Genomic DNA, 21,603 nt, shown 5'->3' with positions numbered 1-21,603 from the left:
TTATCTCTCAAGAGTTTCTTACGGTTGTTGTATTATTTGCTTATTTGTATGGGTTATACACATGTATATCTCCATATATTAATAGGAGCAAAACAGTTGAATATACTACACATGAAGCATGGAAGTGGTGTTTTCCCTGCCCAAGAGAACTGGGGGAGCGGCACTCCCCCGCGACCCCCCAGCACTACACCCCTGATTGTAACCATCCATAAAAGCATTGTAATCATGTGGAGTACAGTAGAACTTCAGAGGTGCAAACATGTAACGTATGAACTGACTGGTCTACTGAACACCCAACTTTTAGACTGAATTATGCAAATCACTCACCCCATACGTGCAATGCAAGGCATTATGGTCATGAAGGCAACATTACTGTACCAACAAATGTATCCAGACAAAGTTGAGGCAGATTTCAAACTGTGCTGACAATTTTATTAGGAACCAGGACATTTTAAACAAAGCACAGGTTGTTTTTTTGCACTACATAAATGCATTTGTTTAAAAATACTACTAAATTGCTACAGTTGCTATTTCAATGGTAACTTAAATGTGTTTTTTTTTTCCATTTATTGTACTGTTTTTATAGACTATGGAGCCATAACAATATGAGCACTGCATTTATGTGCTGTATGCTTGTATTATTCTCCAGATTAAAGCTGTAGATAGCAGATGTACACATTTATTAAAAATATTGAAAACTGATTTTCAGAGCTGCAGACTTTTTAATATCTAGAGTTCTAGACTTGCTATTTTAATTATGATTGTATTTTCATTATGATTGTATTTTCTTCTTATCCAGCAGTCTAAATCCTACAGTTTTTAGTTGAAACATATGAAACCGAATATACTTCTTTAAGGTCACATATCTCATGAAAGTAAAACTTAAAGCTTTGAATGAAAACAATGAATTGGATAGATTACAATTGAAAATGTGCCATTCCATCACATTCAAAACAATCTTTTTTTCAGAATACTGGAACTTTTAATTTTGTCGTCTTTCCTATTTTCTTTTTTTGTGCTGCTCATTCTGGCCTGGAATGTAAATATTACTCAGCCAGATACAAAGGGAAAGTAACTACACAGAATTTTAGCTTGATATAGTTGTCAAACTCAATTTTATTATTTTGTACAAATCATTGACCCTGGTATAACAAAAATTTAAGACAGATTTCTTTAAAAAAGCAGAATGGGCAATGCATAAAAATATGTCAATGCAATTTCTCTCCCAGAACATTGAAACAGTAGTTGTCCCCCCCACACCCTTTTTTTATGTGTTAGCATAATAGAGAATAATAGCACTATGTAAATAACTTGAAAGTACAAAAATGGACTGATATTTTGTTGACTGTCTTATTAAACACGAACAAGTAAGCCCTCGGCAGAAAAGGTCTTCTTCTAATGGGAGGGGCAAACCATGCACTAGCAATACTGCCATTGATGTTTAAACTCTACGGTAAGTGTAGTCTTAGCAGGCAAGGATAGTTGCTGTACTGTATATGAGCACAAGATATGTGGCTGAGTATGTATGGAGCTTTCTTGGCAGTTGTGCCTGGTAAAGGTATGTGGTTCACATTAAACAGCTGCAGATATGTCTACATGGGTTCTGCAACATAAAGAATTTAGGCATAGTTTAATGAAACCAGCTTGGGGAAGTGGAACATTTTCCTTTTTGTTATACATATACATGGTAAATCTTGCAACACATTTTGTTATGTGAAATTGACACCCATACCACAAAACTGTAAAACAAGTTTAAAATCCACTGCAGAGTTCTCTCTCTCTCTCTCTCTCTCTCTCTCTCTCTCTCTCTCTCTCTCTCTCTCTCTCTCTCTCTCTATATATATATATATATATATATATATATATATATATATATAAAAACATTAAACATAAAATACATATGTTAACGTTTAATTACCATAGCACACTTTTTTACTGCATAAAACAGGGGTTAATTGAACAAATGTCCAGCTTGTAATGGGTCTGTTTTACTAGAACCAGCTTCAGAGGTGGGGCGACCAGCTTGTCATGGGTCTAATTTACTAATATTCAAATTATTGTCAAAGAGTAATCTGTAGTCCCCTGTCTATTTTAATTTATGTCACAGTTGGTCTTAAAATTCACAGTATGCACAATGGGATTATAATGAATTACGTTTTATTTGCAGGAAACAGAATGTTCACGATCTGTCAGTAAAGGATTATTTTGTTATTGCACAAAGCTGTTTCTTAATTGTTGGGTTTTATGAGAAGGGATAATATGTTTATTTTTTATATAGACTGATGATTAAGTGTAATAAAAGATAACAGGCATGTATAGATCCCATTGTATATTAAGGCAAACAGGTTTTGTCTACTGTAGATTAACCAGGACAATAAAAATAGGTGACAAAAAATGCTAAAAATTATTTAAATAAACAAACAAACAAACAAACAAAATAAAACAACTGTATACTAACTCTTGACATTGTGAGTATGAAGCCTTTAACAGATTATATTGCACATCATACAAGGGATGTAGCACAAATATTTAGACATACAGTAAGTGTAATGCACAGTGCATACTATATGTCAGAAAATACTGTAGACAAATAAGATAATGGGTTTGTATTGCTGTACTGTACTCTGATCTATTCCATTAGCCCAACCACTTCTTTGATGAACTGTGCCAAGACATAAAATTCTGAAGAACCTCTAAATAATTTGGTTTAATTGAAACTGTAATGTAGTAAGTATATGGCTGGAAATATAATGGCAGTAGTTTTTCTGTGGTTTATTGTCTTGGTGTATGCCTCCTACCACTTATTAAAATAAATAAATAAATAAATAGATACTTTCACATATCACTTGCACTTATTAGAAAATAAGCAGCTGGATATTGAATGATTGGAGATTTTAAAAGCTGCATGTAAATAATAAAACATTCATATCTGCATATCAATAAAGCGGCTGATCCTTAAAATTATACAAAAATAATTATGCAACCCAGGGGGATTCTCAAGCACTATAAAATGCTCTAACAAAAACATTTACCTGATTAAAATCAGACAGACGTTATAAGACAGTAGTAAATTGTTCCACAGTAGGTTGATGGAATTCAGCTCACATTAGCGCCTAGCCAAGTTAAGTTTGGTTAATTAATTTGGCATAATCTGTACCTTGTTAACTACTCAATAACCATTCACTCATACAGTATTATAAATGTGAATATATTTGGAAACCAAACAATTCATGAATACATGCATAACACATGATAATAGATGTATTTATTTATTGCATTTATATAACGTTTTGTATATTATATACAAAAGTATCGCAAAGCACTGTATGGTACATAGCAGAAAAAAAAAACTAACCACAATACATCTGTATAGCATGCAACACATACAATTGCTACAATCATACCATTTAAGTAACATATTTAAATAACAGTATAGACATAATGCAAAATCAGCAATTTAAAAGTTACATTAAAACCTGCTAAGATAAGAAAGTCATTTTATAAAAGTAGGTTTTTAGTCTTGACTTGAAAACTGTAACGGTCCCAGCTTCCCTGAGAAACGAAGGAGCTCTAGAAGAAAAAGCCCTACCTCCCATATGCTTTTGTTGACCCTGGGAATAACCAGCAGCCCTGCATCCTGTGATCTCAGAGTGTGGTTTGAGAGATACAGTGTTAGTAACCCCTGCAAATAACTAGGTGCTAATCCATTGAGGGTCTTGTAAGTTAACAGCAAAATCTTAAAATCAATTCTATACTGCACAGGGAGCCAGTGTAAAGAGGCCAACACAGGGAAAATATGTTCATTTTTCCTGGTTTTAGTCAGAATTCTAGCAGCAGTATTCTGAACAAGCTGCAAGCAGGATACCACACATTTTGGGACACCAGAAAAAAGTGTATTACAAAAATCAATTCTGGATGAAATAAGGCATGCATCTCTCGGCATTAGATACGGAAATAATTGGTCTAAGTTTGGCTATATTTCTCAAATGGTAAAAGATACTTTAGTTACTTCCCTAATATGAGTCTCAAATGATAGATACGGATCAAAGATGACCCCCAAACTCTTAATTTCTAGTTTAAGTTTTGATGCGAGACTGTGTCAAGCTCATGTAATCCCACATTTCCTTTCAGTTGGTTCTGTGGTTCTGTGATCAAAGAACATTTAGGGGTCTATTCATAAAGGGTTAACATCTGTCAAAATGAGAAAAAAGGAGTATGTGATCAGATTCCGCCCATAGTCACCTATTTAACGGTAGTTGCTATTCATAAGAGATCATTCAGATGTGTTGTTAAGCCCCAATGATTTTTGTCTGTGAAGGCATGTTTTAAACTAATTGAGAGAAAACTTAACGATTACCTCATTAGCATAAAGTTTTCATTGGCCCTGAGCGTCAACCTGCTATTCATAAGAGTGAATGACAGCAGAATGCTGTCAACAATCTGGAGTTATTGAATGCTGGGTGCAGGGGAGTCAAAACTAACAACAGCATCAAAATGACTTTGTCAAAAAAGTGACGCATTTAACACCCCACCTCCCACCCCCATAAATAAATAAAACTGCGTTTGTATAAAAGTTCATGCCCCCATGATTAACATTGCCTAACATTTTTTTTAAGTAATGCTGTGTCTGTGTTAAGCTGAAATAATAATTGAAATAATTGATTTACCAGTGTTTTTCATTTAATTGCATATCTCCTGCAAAGCAAAGGAACATTCGCAATTATTAAAGTAATTTAAATAACCTGAGCATTATCACATCCTCCAGTATATAAGTCACGTATCATACATGCACGCTAGATTGCTTAGCGACAGTCGCCGGTCTGCACAGATCATTTTATGCATATCAATATGGACGACTTTCGTTAGTTTTAAACAAAATTCGATTACCTAGGACAGCCGGCAAGTACTTTTATGAATAGACCCTTTAAAGTCTGGCTTGCATTACTTCTTGCTTTCACATCCCTAAGGCATGTAATAATAATTTAAAAAAAAAGTGCTAAAAGAATCTTATCTAATGCAGCTGTTATTCGAAGAAATATAAGAGCTTTGGTCTTTGAATCACACTGCTAATTCTTATCTGAGAAAACAACAGATGGCTCTACATTAATTGATGACGTGAGAAATTGAAAACCTTGACAAATGAATGATTTGATATGTATATATATATATATATATATATATATATATATATATATATATATATGTGTGTATGTATATATATATATATATATGTGTGTGTATATGTATATGTATATATATATATATATATATATATATATATATATATATATATATATATATATATATTATATATATATATATAAAAATCTGGTAGAAAAACGGGGTAAAATCACAGTGCTGACAGTCAGTAGATGTTTGAAGGGATTGCTACACTTAGCTATGCAACACTGACAGTTCAAGTTCAGTTTTCTATCAGGCTAATCTAGTAAAAGGTATGCTTGCTAAGTGTATAACACAGTGTAGGCTTATAATGTTTCCCTTTCAAATACTAGCATTGAAATAGAGTGCTGTCCACACTGCAGCCCGTTTCCCTATCTTTGCCTTTGAAATGTTTGCCTTTGAAGTGAGCAAATATGTGACTTAATTGACATTCCATTAATAATAATTAAAAAACCAAACAAAATGTATTTCACCTCCCCCTGCAATTAATGTTTTGCTGTGTCCTAAAAGGGGTAATACTTATTTTTCTTTCCTTTTTTTTCTTACAAATTACTGTCATTACAAACCTCAGTAATCCCACTGGATCTTTTAAATGTAATAAGTTCAAATTAAAAATGATAAAAAGTATACAGTAAAATAAATAAATTAATTAATTAATAAAGGGCATACTTTCAAGTTGCAATTCTGTGCAGATTGACATTTTAGAGCTGTGGTTTCCAACCTTTGTTCAAGGTAGGGATCACCTTGGTGTTTTGGAAATTGCTCCAATTACCGGATTAGGCATGTACTATACAGTACAAATGAGAAGGTGTAATAAGGTTTTCAATTGTGCGAATTTTATCAGAAGTCAGATTTCTGCCACTTTTTGTCTTGAACATTAATATGTCCATAAAAAAAAAATCCCAAACATGGGCTGTCTGTTCATGTGCGTGCATTATTTATTTTTTTTCTTTTTCGTCCACATGTGTGAGTATTTAAACTTTCAACTTAAAAATACCAATCCAAAAGGAAAATGTATGTTTCAAGTAGGATTACTGTCAGGAATGGAAAAAAAGGAAGTCTTTTCCTGTTTGCCTTCACAATTATCCAATAGGGTTCACAAATGCCTTTTGTTGAATCACATTTGTTTATTTATTTAGGTAAAGTCAAGCCTTGACTTCCTTGGATCCCTTTTTTTTTCTTGGTAAGTTTTAATCTCATGTGGCACCCAACCAGGTTAAATGCCTGTGTGTTTACAACACAGATGTGCAGGGTAACTGCAATGTACTTAATTACCAAAACATTTAACCCTATAATATATTTAACAAATCTATATATAAACACGCATATGAGAAATGGTGGTGATTCATGGTGTCGCCGTAAATTGTGTTTAGCAGCCTTAAAATCTGATTTTAACATATTTTAAAAATGCAGTGTATGTAAAGAATGGTGTTCACATGGTGTTCTGCACTCACTATCAATTTGCACTTTGGCATCATTAACACTAGAACTGCCGTGGCAGTCATTTTGACAATTTGATGTTTTCAAATTTAAATTGCTGTGTGTGTCAAAATGTTAGGTGGTTGTCCGTTCATGACTTTTCCTAAATGTATTGATACCCTAACTGCGTTTCAAAGGCGGATTCACAAAAATAAAGAAGTTATAATCCAGCCCACCTAGAACCTGATTGCCTTTTACAATACATGTTTTAATTTTGAATATAACCTATAGTATTCTATTATTTTTAAATACAAGCCTATGGTTATCACTACTGGACCTGGCAGCCACCAACTCCTTCATTTTATACAAGGAATGCACTGGGGAAAATACAAGTAGGAGAGATTTCATCTTTAAGCTAGCCACAGTGCTTCAGCAGAAATGTTGATCAGAAAACTACAAAGCAGCAGGCTGCTTCAGCTCAGCCTGGATTCAGTGCTACACTCAGTGACATGCAGAGAAAACATATGTTACTTTTGTTTTAAATTAAAAAATAAATTTGTTTTTACAGTTTTGTATGTACTTACACCTGTTTACACACTAGTTTCTTTTGAAATGTTTATTTCAAGTAGTGCTTTATATGTGGTGAGTTAGAAAATGAACCCTTTTATATCTAATTGTTCGTTTAAATATGGCTTTTTGGCTGTGCAGATGTTTGATGTATCTGAGCAATACAGTAGCCCCATGAACCACAGAGATAACACGGACAAAAACAAAGAAGATCGCTGCTTCCGCATCCAGCGCTCAAAGAATATCACAGACATGCGCAGAACTTTTTAAGATGTTGTAGTAATAAAATAATGACTTGGATCGCATTATTGTGGAGTTTGGTGATAAAACGAGTCATCAGGAGATGATATATCAGTATGCACGTCTATAAAGAGGTATGTGAAAAATACAACGAAGGGCTGGTGCTTGGCTGCAGTAGTGATGTCCTTTTGCCATGCACAGCCTTTTAAGCCTGTTTTACTCTGAAAAAAATATGTTTTAAACAGCGCATGTAAAACGAACAGCGCGTGTGAAAATAAATTGGACCTGACACACCTGACACCCTTGGGGTTTTAAGAAGTTATTTCCATAAAAAAACAAAACAAAATGTGCCAACAAATGTTCCAAAACAAATCAATAAACCGATGGCCAACAACTGATGTCACAAACAGTACAGCTGTTTCATCTATTTCAAGTATCGATTTTAATAAAACATTAAAGCATTAAAGCTTCAGCTTTATCATTGTAATTTAAGCAAACATGTTCTCCTTTTAAATGGTCTTTTCTTAAAATTTTTGACTAGGATAAAGACATAAAATTATTTTTTTTTTATTTTTTTTTTTTTTTCCGAAAGACAAATGGGTTACCTTTGTGTTTCCCACTTAGAGCCATCATGAGTCCTTTATTTATGTAACAGTTCCATAGCACAGTTATTATAATACTCTTATAATACATGATTTACCTTTTAGATTTGCAAGCCATTTTGTGTTCCATTATCTACTTTCCTTTATCCGTCTAGTATACTACTCTATTTAATGACATCTTTACATCATTTTTTTTTAAGTAGATCACCAAGTGCTTTTTTGTACGAACTTGTGTATCCACCACACTATCCTTAATGGCTTCAAGAGCATCACTTCTCCTACAGCTTACAATCCATCTCATAGTTTCATTGTTCGGTTTCTCAGTCTTATTGGGAGCCTAGGTAAGACTGAATGTACAAAATCTGATCACAGATATGGTTAGTACCCCCACATTAATAGTTCCTCAGAACATACGTAATAGATAAATAATTTAAAGATATCTCAGAATGTTCTTGATATATCTTTAAATCATTTCAGATACAGTGCTCCCTCGCTATAACAAGGGTGAGCCCTCCCTCGCTATGTTATAAGGGTCCGTAATATACAGGCAATGTCGCAATATTAACCACCACCAGCAGGTGGGGGGGGGGGGAGGGGGGGGGGGAGGGGGGGGGGGGGAACGGCACCCTGTTGGGGGTGCTGATTTTATACAACCAATTAAGCTCACCTGACTAAAATATGTATGGTTAATTCGAGGAAAGTTAATTTTTGCTTCATGGTTACTTGCTGATTATAGAGAGGGAGGTTTTTTTAATTTATATGTATGGTTAATTCATGGAAAGTTACATTTTTGCTTCACCGTATCTGCATTATAGAGAGGGAGTTATTTTATTTAGTAACGTACCATCTAATGAACGCTGTATTTTTTCCAAAAAATAAAAAAAAGTAACATTCCCACTCATGGATCATTTTAATTTGCAGTTTTTAAACTATAAATAGCCTGGCTAAATGGCGGTCGACAGACAAGCAAACCAAGTGCGAGAGGGAGAGCGGGTCGGGAGGGGGAAGAGGGAATGGTTTCATCTACCGGAGTGGGTCTAATGCGAAGCTGAAGCCTCTCGTCTTCTAGAGAAGGCCGCAGCTCATCTCGCAGCAAAAAAGTAAATACATCAGGAAAGATTTATGTAATAGGCCTAATATTTATTTAGTTATAAAATGAATGCTGAATAAGCTGTCTGTGTTATAAAGTGACACCCAAGCTTTTATTTAGTTCAGATACTGTATCAAAAGGAAGAGACAGAAATGGAAGTTAGACTGAGAAGTTGTTTACAATTTGAGCAACACTGATACTTTATTTACTGTAGAAATATTGCATGAATCACTAGTATAGGGAATTGGGTGACCTGCTGTAGGAGCGTTATATCTGAGGCACATTATAACCAAGAGCCTTATAGCCTTATATTATCTCTAAATCATTTACAGATATCTCTAAATGAACAGGAAGTTATTTAGCGAATGAATGGTAAGTTATTTCAAAATTTCTCTAAATGACAGTTTTTGGCATACCATGCTAGCAAAACATTATTTAAAGATATCTTAAAATGCAATTGGAGATATCTCTAAATGATAAATTGGCTTGCCATAAGCATTATGTTAAATTCAATACAATCTGAGATCATCTGATAATACATCTGTTTTGATACCTGTTTGCATGTGTTAATTCCGATTGTTCTAAAAGTAGTCTGTTGTTTGGTATAGTTTTATTAGGACTAGAAGTAAATATTATGTCATTCCATAATTCCGTGCTTGAAATTAGATAAAAACCAATCAACTGCTAATGCACACAAAAATCCAGTTCTCAAATGTCTGGGTTCATTTCTATGTATCAATGGGCAATGGCAATCGGAACAAATATAATTTCTCCAACTCAACAGACAGAACTGTTTCTAGGTAGCCAGAAGCAATGCATCCATTTATGGCACACTTTTGAATGTGAATGGAAACAGTAATCAATGTCAACTAGTACAAATCTGATTTATGTAATGATGAATTTATATTTTAACAGTCAAATTAAAATATCTAGTATTTGTGTTGTTTTGGCGTTTGTCGTTTATTCACTTCAGATTATGAGTTTGTAACATTAAGAACAATGTAGACCTGTAGGGTGTAGTATTATGGACATAAATTAACTGCATTAGAATCAAAGGGCATGTAGGTCAGCAGCTTTTAAAAAAGTTCATTTTGCCAGCATTACATTTTCATATTTGACTTTTTCAAAATTATACATTAGTCTAATTCTGTCAGAAGATAAACAGATTTGTATATATTTAAAATGTTTTTTTTTACATGCCATTTACAACATCTCAAAATGCTGGCCTATGGCAAGAGCGCCTTTGAGCGACCCGGTCTTTAGTACCGAATGCAGCCGATCAGCAGTTTCAAAAGTCGGGTTCGAGTGCGGTTGCGTTGGACCTTAACAATGAAGAGATCGCTTATGACAAAAAAAATAAAGAAAAAACAGTTAGGTTCAGATGTTAAAGTTGGTGCTAGTGATAGAAGTGATAAAGTAAAGTACAGTAATTGCAGACGTCAGTGTGTATTAAAATGCAGTAAACAGTTTTGTTTGTGCTGAGTGACACCCAGCAAGCAAGTAAGCCGACCTGCCTATCTATAAGCCTAACTGGTGGTGAGAACAAATAAAGGCTTCTTGTTTATACAATAGTCTAAGAGAACACCCTTGTGGTGAAACAGATATTTCCCATTGGAAAGGCTCCTGCTAAAGAAACAGGAACTTCACTTAACCCTCCTATTATGTTCAGAATTTAGGTACATCTGTTACGTTTTGGGTCATATTGACCCGATGCAATTTCAAACTAATTTAAACAGCCTTAAGTTGATTAAATGTTTTTATTTGCAAAGGTTTTACACTTTTATGCTCTTTTAGTCCAGGAGCTGTGATAAAACCTATTTGACTGCCAACCTGGGAGCTCCTCTTACCAGTGAGATGCTGTTGCAATACTGACAGAGAAAATTAGGCTCTGCCTTGATGACATATATTGTTTGTTTTTTATTGTTTATAAATATATCCAGTCATGTGCAGCCATTTCCAGAAATAATAATACAAATATATTAATAATAAAATAACAAATTAAATAAATTTGTTTTATTCCTGCACACAAATCTTTATAGATAAATGCCATGGGTCACAGTGACCTGAAACATCTTATTTGTATACATGGCCTATTCTAAAAAACAAAAAAAGCTTAGGAACTTAGGAAAAGTCATAAAGTATTACACAGAAAATGAAAAAAATAGCAATTAAGCTAATTGGAAACTAGTGTTGAGTCAAATAGACCTGAAACATAATAAGAGGGTTAAAAGAACATTACCTTGGCACAGATATCGATTAGTTCGTAATGGATACAGTACTGTTTTGTAAAAAAAAGCGACTAGTCATCGCGAGAGTGTCTTGAGGGACACTGATTGGTTAATTAAATCTTTCCAGAACCATTTCTACGAGTGCATCTCATCGCTACAAAATGGCATATAAACAAATGACAAAACACACCGCTGTTTCTCCTGCTACACAAAGTTGGAAATTGTTTGAGCTCTTGAAAAAAACCTGAATCAGACACAAGTCACTGAGCAATGTGGGGTTCCCGTTCTAGTGAGTTGCTTCACCATTCTGTTAAATAATGTGCATGTCTTCTATATTGCTGCTGCATTTTGTAATGTGTGTAGGGGTACTGTGTTAATTTAGTTTGACAGTTATTTTACACTTTGCTTGTTTTCCAAGGGGTGTTCTCTTAGTCGGAGACTACTGTTTTCTCATTATTATAAAACAAGTTGGTAAGAAGTTTTAGTCTACATTTGTTAAACTTTTTTAAACTTTACAGAAAAACAATACATTCAAACTGCAGTTTAAAAATAAATAACTAAATAAGTGTGCATATTACAAAAATAAACAAACAATTAATTCAGCAGTAATAAGCTCTTCAGGTCAATGTGTAGGCTCTACAACCACAAATGTCAGGGAATACGTTACATAAATTAGTTAAATTAACTTCAATGGTGCAGTTTGAAGCTTCAAAAGTTGGACATGCCAAACCACCCATAACATACTTGCACCCAATGATATGATGGGCAGGGTAGTATTAATTGACAAGGGGAGCAGTGAAAATATACTGGATGAGTTTTCCAGAAATTCATATTTGTAATTGCCTTTAAGAAGTATTTACTGGAAGGTATTCAAACCGTTAATTAACATACTGATTTCAAATCAAGAAAAGCTGCCCTTCCCTCATCTGTACAATTGACTACCAATCAATGGCAATTCACTTTGAGTGTTTTAAAAGACGACTGGAAGCACATTTTCCTTTTATCCGGGGTGCTGACATTTGTAAGTGGTGTACCGAGGCTGTAAACTGACAATGAAACACTCAAATGCTGAAGTTAATTTCCATTGACTGGTACTCAGTTGTAAAAAATGGGGAGCTGCAGGTCCCTGACACCTAGATGTATGACCTTGCATTTTTTGTGTGTGCTTAAATAAATCAAACCCTCAACAGTAAGGAGCTAGTGATAAAATATATGTCTAAGCACACTGTGCTCTTAATCCTCTGTTTGTGTGTTGGAGCAGCAACTTCTACCTTTGCTTTCAATGGCCGAGAGAGGCTGAACAAAAATCTGAGCAATACTCATAGACCATTCACCACAGACATAACACAGACAAAAAAAAAAAAACAGATAGCTGCTTTGAGTGATCAGGAGATGATTTATCAGTATGCCCTACTATGAAGAGATAAATGATAAATACGCTGAATAAATGGACCGTAAAGGGTTAACCCTTATCGGCCCATTTATTCAGCGCTCATCAGGTGTGTCATGTCCAATTTATTTTCACAAGAGCTGTTTATTTTGCACGCGCTGTTTAAAAGTTTTTTTTTTTCATAGTAAAACAGGTTTAAAAGGCACTGCATATCAACAGGACACTCAGTACTGCATCTCCAGCCAAGCCCCACCCCTTGTTCACTGTATTTATCACATACCTCTTCGTAGTCGTGCATACTGATAAATCATCTCCTGATCACTCGTTTTATCACCAAACTTCTCAATAATGCGATCCAAGTCCTACCTACAAGGATGGGGGAGGTTGTCCCCCTACGCAACAGCACTCCCGGTGGTAGATCCACCGCTGCCCAGGCAGCCCATGCAGCAGACTCCGCCACAGTCTCAACAGCCCAAGCAGGGCCCCTGAAGGCTTGCGGCCTCAGACCCACCCTTTCACACAACACCAGCTGGAATATTGGTGCAACTGTACCACGGACACTTGGGTGCTCATCACTGTACACACTTCCGGTTAGATGCGGGTCCTCCTCCATGAGCGACCATCTCCAGGTCTCGGCCCTGAAACAAGAAGTTGCTGCATTACTTCTGAATCAAGCCACCCGCCTCATAGAATCCATCTCCCAAAAGAAGGGGTTCTATTCAAGGTATTTTCTGGTGCTGAAGAAAGATGGCGGGTGGCCGCACACTCTACCAGAGGAGTGGCTACATCATTGGTCCTCTTTAGAGGAGCCTCACTATCTGAGATAGGGATACCCTGCATACTTTCACCAGTTCCACCGGCTTAATGTGGTTGATCCCTCTATGCCTTCATTAAGCACAAGGGTCCTTGAGCTTGCACGCTTGCACTGCTAACTAAGGTTTTGCAGTCTCGAGTCATCCCTTGGCTGCTGTCTCTGCTCATGCTCCGTCGCGACGGCTTTGGTATACTTTTCCCAAAAATATTATTGGTGGTCGTCTTCGAATTGAAAGGGAACGTTAGGTTGCGGATGTCACTCTGGTTCCCTGAAAGAGAAGACGACCACAAACCTACACTCAGTACTGTATTTCCAGTCCCTCCCCTTGTTCGCTGTATTTTTCACATACCTCTTTATAGACGTGCATACTGATAAATCCTCTCCTGATCACTTGTTTTATCACCAAACTCCTCAACAATGCGATCCAAGTCATTATGTTGTTACTATAACATCTCAAAAAGCTCTGCAAATGTCTGTGATATTCTTTCAGACGTGGCTATCTCCTTTATTTATGTCTGTGTTACCTCTGTAGTGCATGGGGCTAACAGATTGTGATGGAAAGATGAGTTCTGGTGATGAATCTTCCTCCCGACCTGTGAGGGCGCTAAAGAACGAGAGGAGAAGTATCTGGAAGGGCTGGCCTGACAGTTCAGTTCCTGGTCAGGGAAGTGGGTCAGCCTGGAAAGAAGCGCGACTTTGTTGTAAGACCGTATTGATTTGAAAGGTAAACGAGAGGCAGCTGCAACCGTTTACCTAGATATCATGCGGGATTACATATAGGGGCCAGGGTAACGCTGATCTTTTCCTTCGTTTGGGTAAAAGCTCAGCAGAGAGAAGGACCGAGAGAGGAGCTCTCGTGCAGAAAGAGAAGAGCGTATTGTGTATTGTGTTTTGGGTTTTGTCTGTTTTGTAACTGTCTGGTGGTGCAAAACGCAGACAATTACAAAACAGACAAAACCCAAAACCCAAAACACAATACACAATACGTTGTTCTCTTTCTGCACGAGAGCTCCTCTCTCGCTCCTTCTCTCTGATGAGCTTTTACCCAAACGAAGGAAAAGATCAGCGTTACCCTGGTCCCTATATTCCAGATACTTCTCCTCGTTCTTTAGGGCCCTCACAGGTCGGGAGGAAGATTCATCACCAGAAGTCATCTTTCCGTCACACAGATACACCCTTTTTTTTCTTTTTCGGCTTCATTCAGCTCCTATTGGTCTCAGTCGGCCACTGAAAGGTGTTCTCTGCTTTTTCCAGAGAAAAAACGATTAGAGACCTGTGCTATATGTCTTTTTGATGATGTCGGACAACATCGGACTGAAAAGGGTAAATTGTAATGTCGGACCTGGTCCGACATAGGACCGCAAAGGGTTAAACAAGCTTGGGATTCTTACCAGACTAGGAAAAAAAGGACATGAAAATTATATTAGAAGAGTACTCTAGTTTTAGCCAGTACAACTTGACATAAAAAATAAAATAAAATACAAATCATGCTTCCCATAATGAATTAGTACATCTGTGTGATTCAGAAACTTTCTATTTTTTGCTCAGATTGCACTGTTTCTCCTTCAGATGTCAAAATTAATTCAATTTGTTTTAATTTCTTACCAGTTCTTGTTGTGTTTACATACCATTACCTTTGTTGATAGTTTAAGAAAGTAATATATTTTAAGGCGGCATTTTTTAGGTATGAATCCAGTCAGATACAGACCTAGAAGAGGCAGTATCATATCTGTATTAGTTATTAGAGTACCTGTGTGTTTTATTAGACCAAGCTGTGCTGTTTACTAGCTTCTCACATCATTTGAAAAACATTTTGGTTCTTCTTTTGGTATTATGAACTGCAACAGGCATCTATCCCAAAGCTGGGTTGCATGTTTTACATCATTTGTTACTGACTGTGATGATGGGATAAAACGCCAACACAAGGAGAAAAATGCATTTGCCCCTGATTCCATCCCCTAGAATAAATGGCAACACTAAAAAAATAACATCTTAGGATCCTTGATAGAAAAAAAAAAAACATTTGGTGGGATAAGCTAGCAAAGCTAGGCTGTTGAGAAAGTGTCAGTAAATAGAAGTAATTCATCCAGAAAACAAACATGAATTTCTCTTTCTGTCTGCAGTGGATAAGTTGATGTCTCAGGGCTGCACCAGTACTATAGATGAAGAATAAAAACATATTGCTGATTGGGACAGGCGATTTCCATCCAAATATTGTTTTGAAAAATTACAACCATTCTTTCACCTTACACCTTAAGAAACTTTCAAAAACAGTACCATAGTTATGCCAGGAAGAGAAGTGGCCTGAGACCTAGGACCCCCAGAGGTTTCTCCTATGGTTTTATTTTTGATCTCCTTCATTGATTTTATGGGCTTTTAATGATTAACTGTATGTTGCCTTGTGGCAAAATGGTTTATTGTAGACAGGTGCAGGGGTGCTGCAGTGCTTGAAAGAAGCAGACAGAGAAAATTGTAATCCAGTTTTTAGAAATATTTTATTGTATTTTCAGGTTTGGCAACCAAACAAGAGTTCCCTGACAGTATACACCAATGTGTATAGCACAGGGTATATAACAGGAACAGAGAGTCCCAAATAATGAACAAATATCCATCCCACAATAATACAAACATGGTCACCAGTCTTGGGTGCACGCAGTAGTGCTCATGGTGGGTGATACAGTTTTATATTTTTCACAAAGGTGCAGTGTTGTCCAGTTTCATGCTGGCCCCTGGCGACAGCTCCGGAACTGTGTTAACTGTCTGGTAACATACAAGACGAGACAATTACAAACAAACAAAAACACAACACTCACGATTTTCTGTAACAATACACTTTTACTGTCCTTCTGGCTTTAACTCACTACAAACCAATGCAAAGGAACAGATTACGATTCTCTGTCCCCCTTATATGCTGTCACGCATGACCCCTTGGTAAACGAGTGCAGCTGCCTTTACAATCTGTGGCTGCTACATTGTTTCACTTATGGGCCAATACATTCTTGCAGTGGAGTTTCACCACCTTCTAGACTTACCGACTTTCTGACCCGGGGAAAGAACTGTCAGGCCAGCCCATCACAGGTCGGGAGGGAGATTTACAACAAAGATTTGTTGTATTTCTGTCACAGGTCTACTGTAAGGGTTTATTTCTTATTTTAGGCTTCTTACCAGCTTTCTTCAAAGATGGCAGACAGCTTTTGACAGGATGTGTTTTGAAATTCTTGGTAGGTGTATTGTTTCACGTAGGAAGTTAATTCACTGCTCTTAAAAAAAAAAAAAAAAGTCTCAGAAGCCAGTATAGTCAATTAATATGTTAAGCTATAACAACACTCACTGCAAATAATCCTTAAAAATCCAGTGATCCATTTTTTTAAAGGTTTATTCTATGTACCATTTGTATGTGACTTTTTATTTAACACCTTTTGAAAAATGCTTAATCATGCCAAGCATATGGTGCTATGTTTGCCACTCAGCTGGTTTCCTTTTAGAGGAAGTCTTCTGGCGATCTGTGAATAGCAAAGTGTTGATTGGAGGTGTAAATGTATAGTGCCTCCTCAGTCTAAGATATTAAACCACATTGCAGTTGTATTTTATTTATCTGCACAAAAAAAAAAGAAATTGGCAAATCTGACACTTATAAGTAAAACAGATATGAAGAAAAATCCTGAGGGAGAGAAATGTATTGGCCATTATCAGTGGCTGCCCTCAATTCTTTTGACCACAAAGACAGCTCTTATATATCAGCAATGCCACGTTTGAACTGAGGTACTCTGTCTTAATGTATCAACAACCTAACAGGATAGACACATTATGAAAAATGATCCTTCAACAAAACTATAAATCTTTTTTAACTATACAATATTTTGTCATCATGGTGATGACAGATGACAGCTCCCAATAGAAAACTATTTGGACCAAGAAAACAAAACATTTTGATTAGTTTCTCTAAACTGTACAATACTCCCTAGAAACTAGCAGCTGGACAACACTAGTGTTGATTAATTGTTGCCAAATGAGATCTGATTTCAACTCCATACTGCTTAAAACACTACTTTTATGTTAATTCCAGTGTCTTATCTTTTGTTTCAGACCAGTTATTAATACTACGTACCTAATATTATTTTAGGCAAGGTAGTTCAAGATTTGTGCTAATTGTGCCACACATCTACACTCTGTCCCAGTACTTATTGTTTGGTAGTAAATGTTTTTACTAAATGCTGATAATGAAAAGCAGAACAAAATCTGGAAAGTAGGTTATCCTCCAAATAACCCCAAGTCTGAAATCACAGTCACCCTGATCAAACTCCCCTGAATAAAAATGCCCTGAACTGAAAAAAATCCAGATCAGTTATAGTTGCACATTCTGACTATTCTGAATATATGGAGGCATATGGTACTGCAATATTTACTACCAGTGTTTTCTTATCTGGTATCTTTTCTACAGAAATATCACAAAAAATGTATCGACTCACACAGGGCAAATTAATGTGCATTAGGGCCGACCTAGTTAGAAGACTCATGAATCGTTATCAGTCTCAGTCACACAAGACCTGGGGAATTTTAAATGGAAAAGGATTGAATGCATTTTTCTAAAAAAATAAAACAAACAAATAGATAAAAAACTGACCCAAATAGACTCATGGCTATAATTACTGCCAAAAGTGCCTCTACCAAATATTGACTCAAGGGGATGAATACTTATGCAATCAATTATTTTCTGTTTATTATTTGTAATTAATTTAGAACAATTTGTAGATTTTATTTTTCACTTTGACATTATGGACTTTTTTTGTGATGATCAGTGGCCAAAACTCCTAATTAAATCCATTTTGATTCTATGTTGTAACACAATAAAATGTGGAAAAGTCCAAGGAGTTGAATACATTTGAGTGCCACTGTATGTATATTTTTATTGCTACTCCATACTGCTTGCCCTAACATCCTTACACCACCGGTCAGTAGTTTTGGTCTGTCGTGTGATTGCTTCTCATCACTGTCAGTCCCGCCCCTTTTCAAAGGAAGGAAGTGGGGTGCATTTTCATCCCTTTCCGGATTCAGTGTCCTCAGTTATTGCTGCTGGTGAAGGATTAAGGTTCAGTGGTTATTTTCCCTTAAAACTACACATTATACAATTTTTGTTATGCATGTATGTGAAAGTAATTCCATTAAACCAGGTGTCTGGCCAAATTACTTCAACCTTTAGGCAGTTGGCCAAAATCTGATATTATTTTGTTGTTTGGTTAAATGCCTGATCTGACTGATGGATTGTTACATTTATAAAGTGAAAGAATTCTGTATTTATTTATTTATTTTAATTTAGTAGTCTGCAATTTTTTGTTTGTTTTTTTATCATTTTCTCCCAATTTAAAATGGCCAATTATTTTTAGGCTCAGCTCACCGCTACCACCCCTGCGCTGACTCGGGAGCGGCGAAGACGAACACACGCTGTCCTCCGAAGCGTGTGCCGTCAGCCGACTGCTACTTTTCTCACTGCATACCCACCATGCAGCCACAGAGCTACAGTGTAGGAAGACAACGCAGCCCTGGGCTGCGTACAGGCAAGCCCGCAGGCACCTGGTTGCACTGCAGGGGTCGCTGTTGCGCGGTGAGCCCAGGACACCCTGGAGCTCAGTTTCATGACCTTTGGCTAATAACTTCATCTTCAATAAAATGTGGACTGGCATGTATAAATACATTGAAATATTTGGTGTCTATTTTTGCAATTGTTAACGGAGGTTGATTGTATGTTTTCTAGTGAAGGTACACCCATTTTGAGAACTTGAAAGGTAAGACTGTCAGTATCAGTCAAAGTAATGGCTATATAATTTAGCAGACATGTCAGATGCTTGCTGACAATTGAATGAGGGTATATGGCAGCTCACACAAAATTCACCTTTAGGTACATTTTCAGCTTTATTTTTTTAATCTATTTCTTTAAATATGCATTGCTTTTTGTTGATGTTTGAGCAGTATAAATATAATGGCAATAGTGCTCTAAAATGTTTGGTTGAAGTTTTAATAGGTAATCAATTTTCTTAAAAGGCTTAAAAGGAGATATATTTGTGAAGAGGCTACATAGTGTATGTGATGGTTCACGTCCCATACCTTATAAAATAAACAATAACTTTTAACAAGCTAACATGTTTTAGAGGAATCCTGGAATAAAGCTTGACTGTTTTTTCTTAAGAACTGCAACGAAAACAATAATACTATATACTGTGTATTTAAATGCATATAAGTTGTTTTATATTAGCAATTGCCCAAAGTATATGCAGAACGAAGTATTGCACTTACCTGTGGGGTTGGAGGAGGCCGTGGGTGGATGCCAGGAGTTCCCCTGTGAAGGTGCACATTCATTAAAAGCAAATACTTACTGGTTTATTTGTAAATGCCGTTTGTTAGCATCAATGTGGTACATGGGCAACGGCATGTTTGTGCGAGCCGAGCAGTACAATGAGGCACCATGTTTGTGAGGGGCAGGTATTACCTTGGGCGTACAGTAAAGCCTGTTTGCAATGCACAAGCCAAACTTAATTGTTACCGATGTGTAACGGAAGGGCAGACCATGCCGTGATTAAAGGGTTGTTGTGATTTTTATAAAATAAAATTACACATTTATTGAAAATGATTCTAGGTGGAATTGTAATGCAAAACCTAGTGATTTTATGTAACTTTGCTGTATTTATATAATAGTTGCCAACTGTATGTAAATAGATTTTAAAGATAATTGTTTGATTTTTGGTTTCTGCCAAGGGGAGGAGTGATTTCAGCCTGGGTATAAAAGGGAGGCTGTGAGAGAGTAATGGGGAAAAGGTTTAGAGAGATAGATACTGCATGAGTGTCCCGGCTAGACAAATACCTTTTTACTGTTTTCCTGCCATAAAAAAACTGTTTAATCATCCTGCACTTAGGATTTAGTTTTTTTTTTTTTTTTTTTGTTTTGTTTTGTTATGATTTCGTTCTGTTCAGTTCCTGGAACTTAGAAAAATAAAAAGGGGGAAAATAGAGAATTTGCAAACAAAACTTCTGTTGTCCGTGTGCTTCCCTGTAATACCATCTTTGACCACTTGGCACATCCTAACAGTGTAGGTCACAGGCAGCATGGCAGGAAGAATGTAAGCTACAAAGTTTAGTATCAACACTGGTTTGGCATTTGTGAGTCAATATAACCACATATAAAAAAAACTATGTGCATTAAACATTACAGGATATGAATATTATCAATCAATCAATTAATCTTTTTTTTATATAGCGTCTTTCATAGTGGACCACCATCACAAAGCACTTTATAAGATGCAGTAGCAACAAGGAAATCCATAATACTTTAAATACAGAGAAATGCATAATACGTGATATACAGTAAAAAAAAGAAAAGAAAAAAAAGCATAATAGATTAAATACAGTGGAAAGTGCATAATACATGAAATAATAGCAACACAGCAGCTAATGGCAGATATCAGGCTTAAAGAGCATGTCAAGCAGAGAGAACAGGTGGGTCTTGAGAATTGATTTAACGCGAGTGACGGTGGGACCATCACACACCAAAGCTGGGAGAGAGTTCCAAAGAGTTGGAACCATGAAGCTAAACGAGCCTTCTCCAAGTGTGCTGCACTTTTCATGGAAATAACAAGCAGGCCACGACCTCAGCTTGTAGGTAGGAACATAGCAGAGCAGCATGTACTTGGGACCTGTGTTATGAAGGGCATTGTAGGTGAGCAGGAGGGTTTAATCCTGAACTTTACAGGTAGCCAGTGCAGAATCTGTTTGAATCTGTCCGTGGCTGTAAGATTTGGTCAATGGTCTTCAAGAGAATATTGGGTTTACCGTGTCCCATAGTTATGATTTCAGATAAGTATTTCACCCTGGCCGTGGCAAGCACACGCCTGTAGCTCACGAGGTAATCGGTCCAGATCTCTCTGTGAACCATTAGTCCAGACGACCTCCACTTGCTCTCAAGCTTGCGGCAGGTGGACTTATGCAATCGAAGTTTGAGGGTGTATCATGGGCAGTTTCGATCTTTTTTGACAGTTCTGGTTGTAAGTGGGGCAACATTGTCAATGATATGAGTAAGGGTG

At 36.4% G+C, this 21,603-nt stretch overlaps 1 protein-coding gene across 1 annotated transcript in view; it reads left to right on the top strand.

Annotated features, from left to right (window-relative positions):
- The first annotated feature begins 13,091 nt into the window (after positions 1 to 13,091).
- LOC121321960 (low-density lipoprotein receptor-related protein 1B-like) overlaps positions 13,092 to 21,603 on the top strand; it is a 63,207-nt gene continuing 54,695 nt past the window's right edge. Inside the window, exon 1 of the mRNA XM_041261347.1 lies at positions 13,092 to 13,441. Within this exon, the coding sequence (XP_041117281.1) occupies positions 13,092 to 13,441 (350 nt within the window). The remainder of the gene's footprint in view (positions 13,442 to 21,603) is intronic.

This window comes from Polyodon spathula, chromosome 10, assembly GCF_017654505.1.
Source record: "Polyodon spathula isolate WHYD16114869_AA chromosome 10, ASM1765450v1, whole genome shotgun sequence".
In the NCBI taxonomy this organism is placed as follows: domain Eukaryota; kingdom Metazoa; phylum Chordata; class Actinopteri; order Acipenseriformes; family Polyodontidae; genus Polyodon; species Polyodon spathula.
This window is presented reverse-complemented; position numbering and strand designations above follow the sequence as displayed.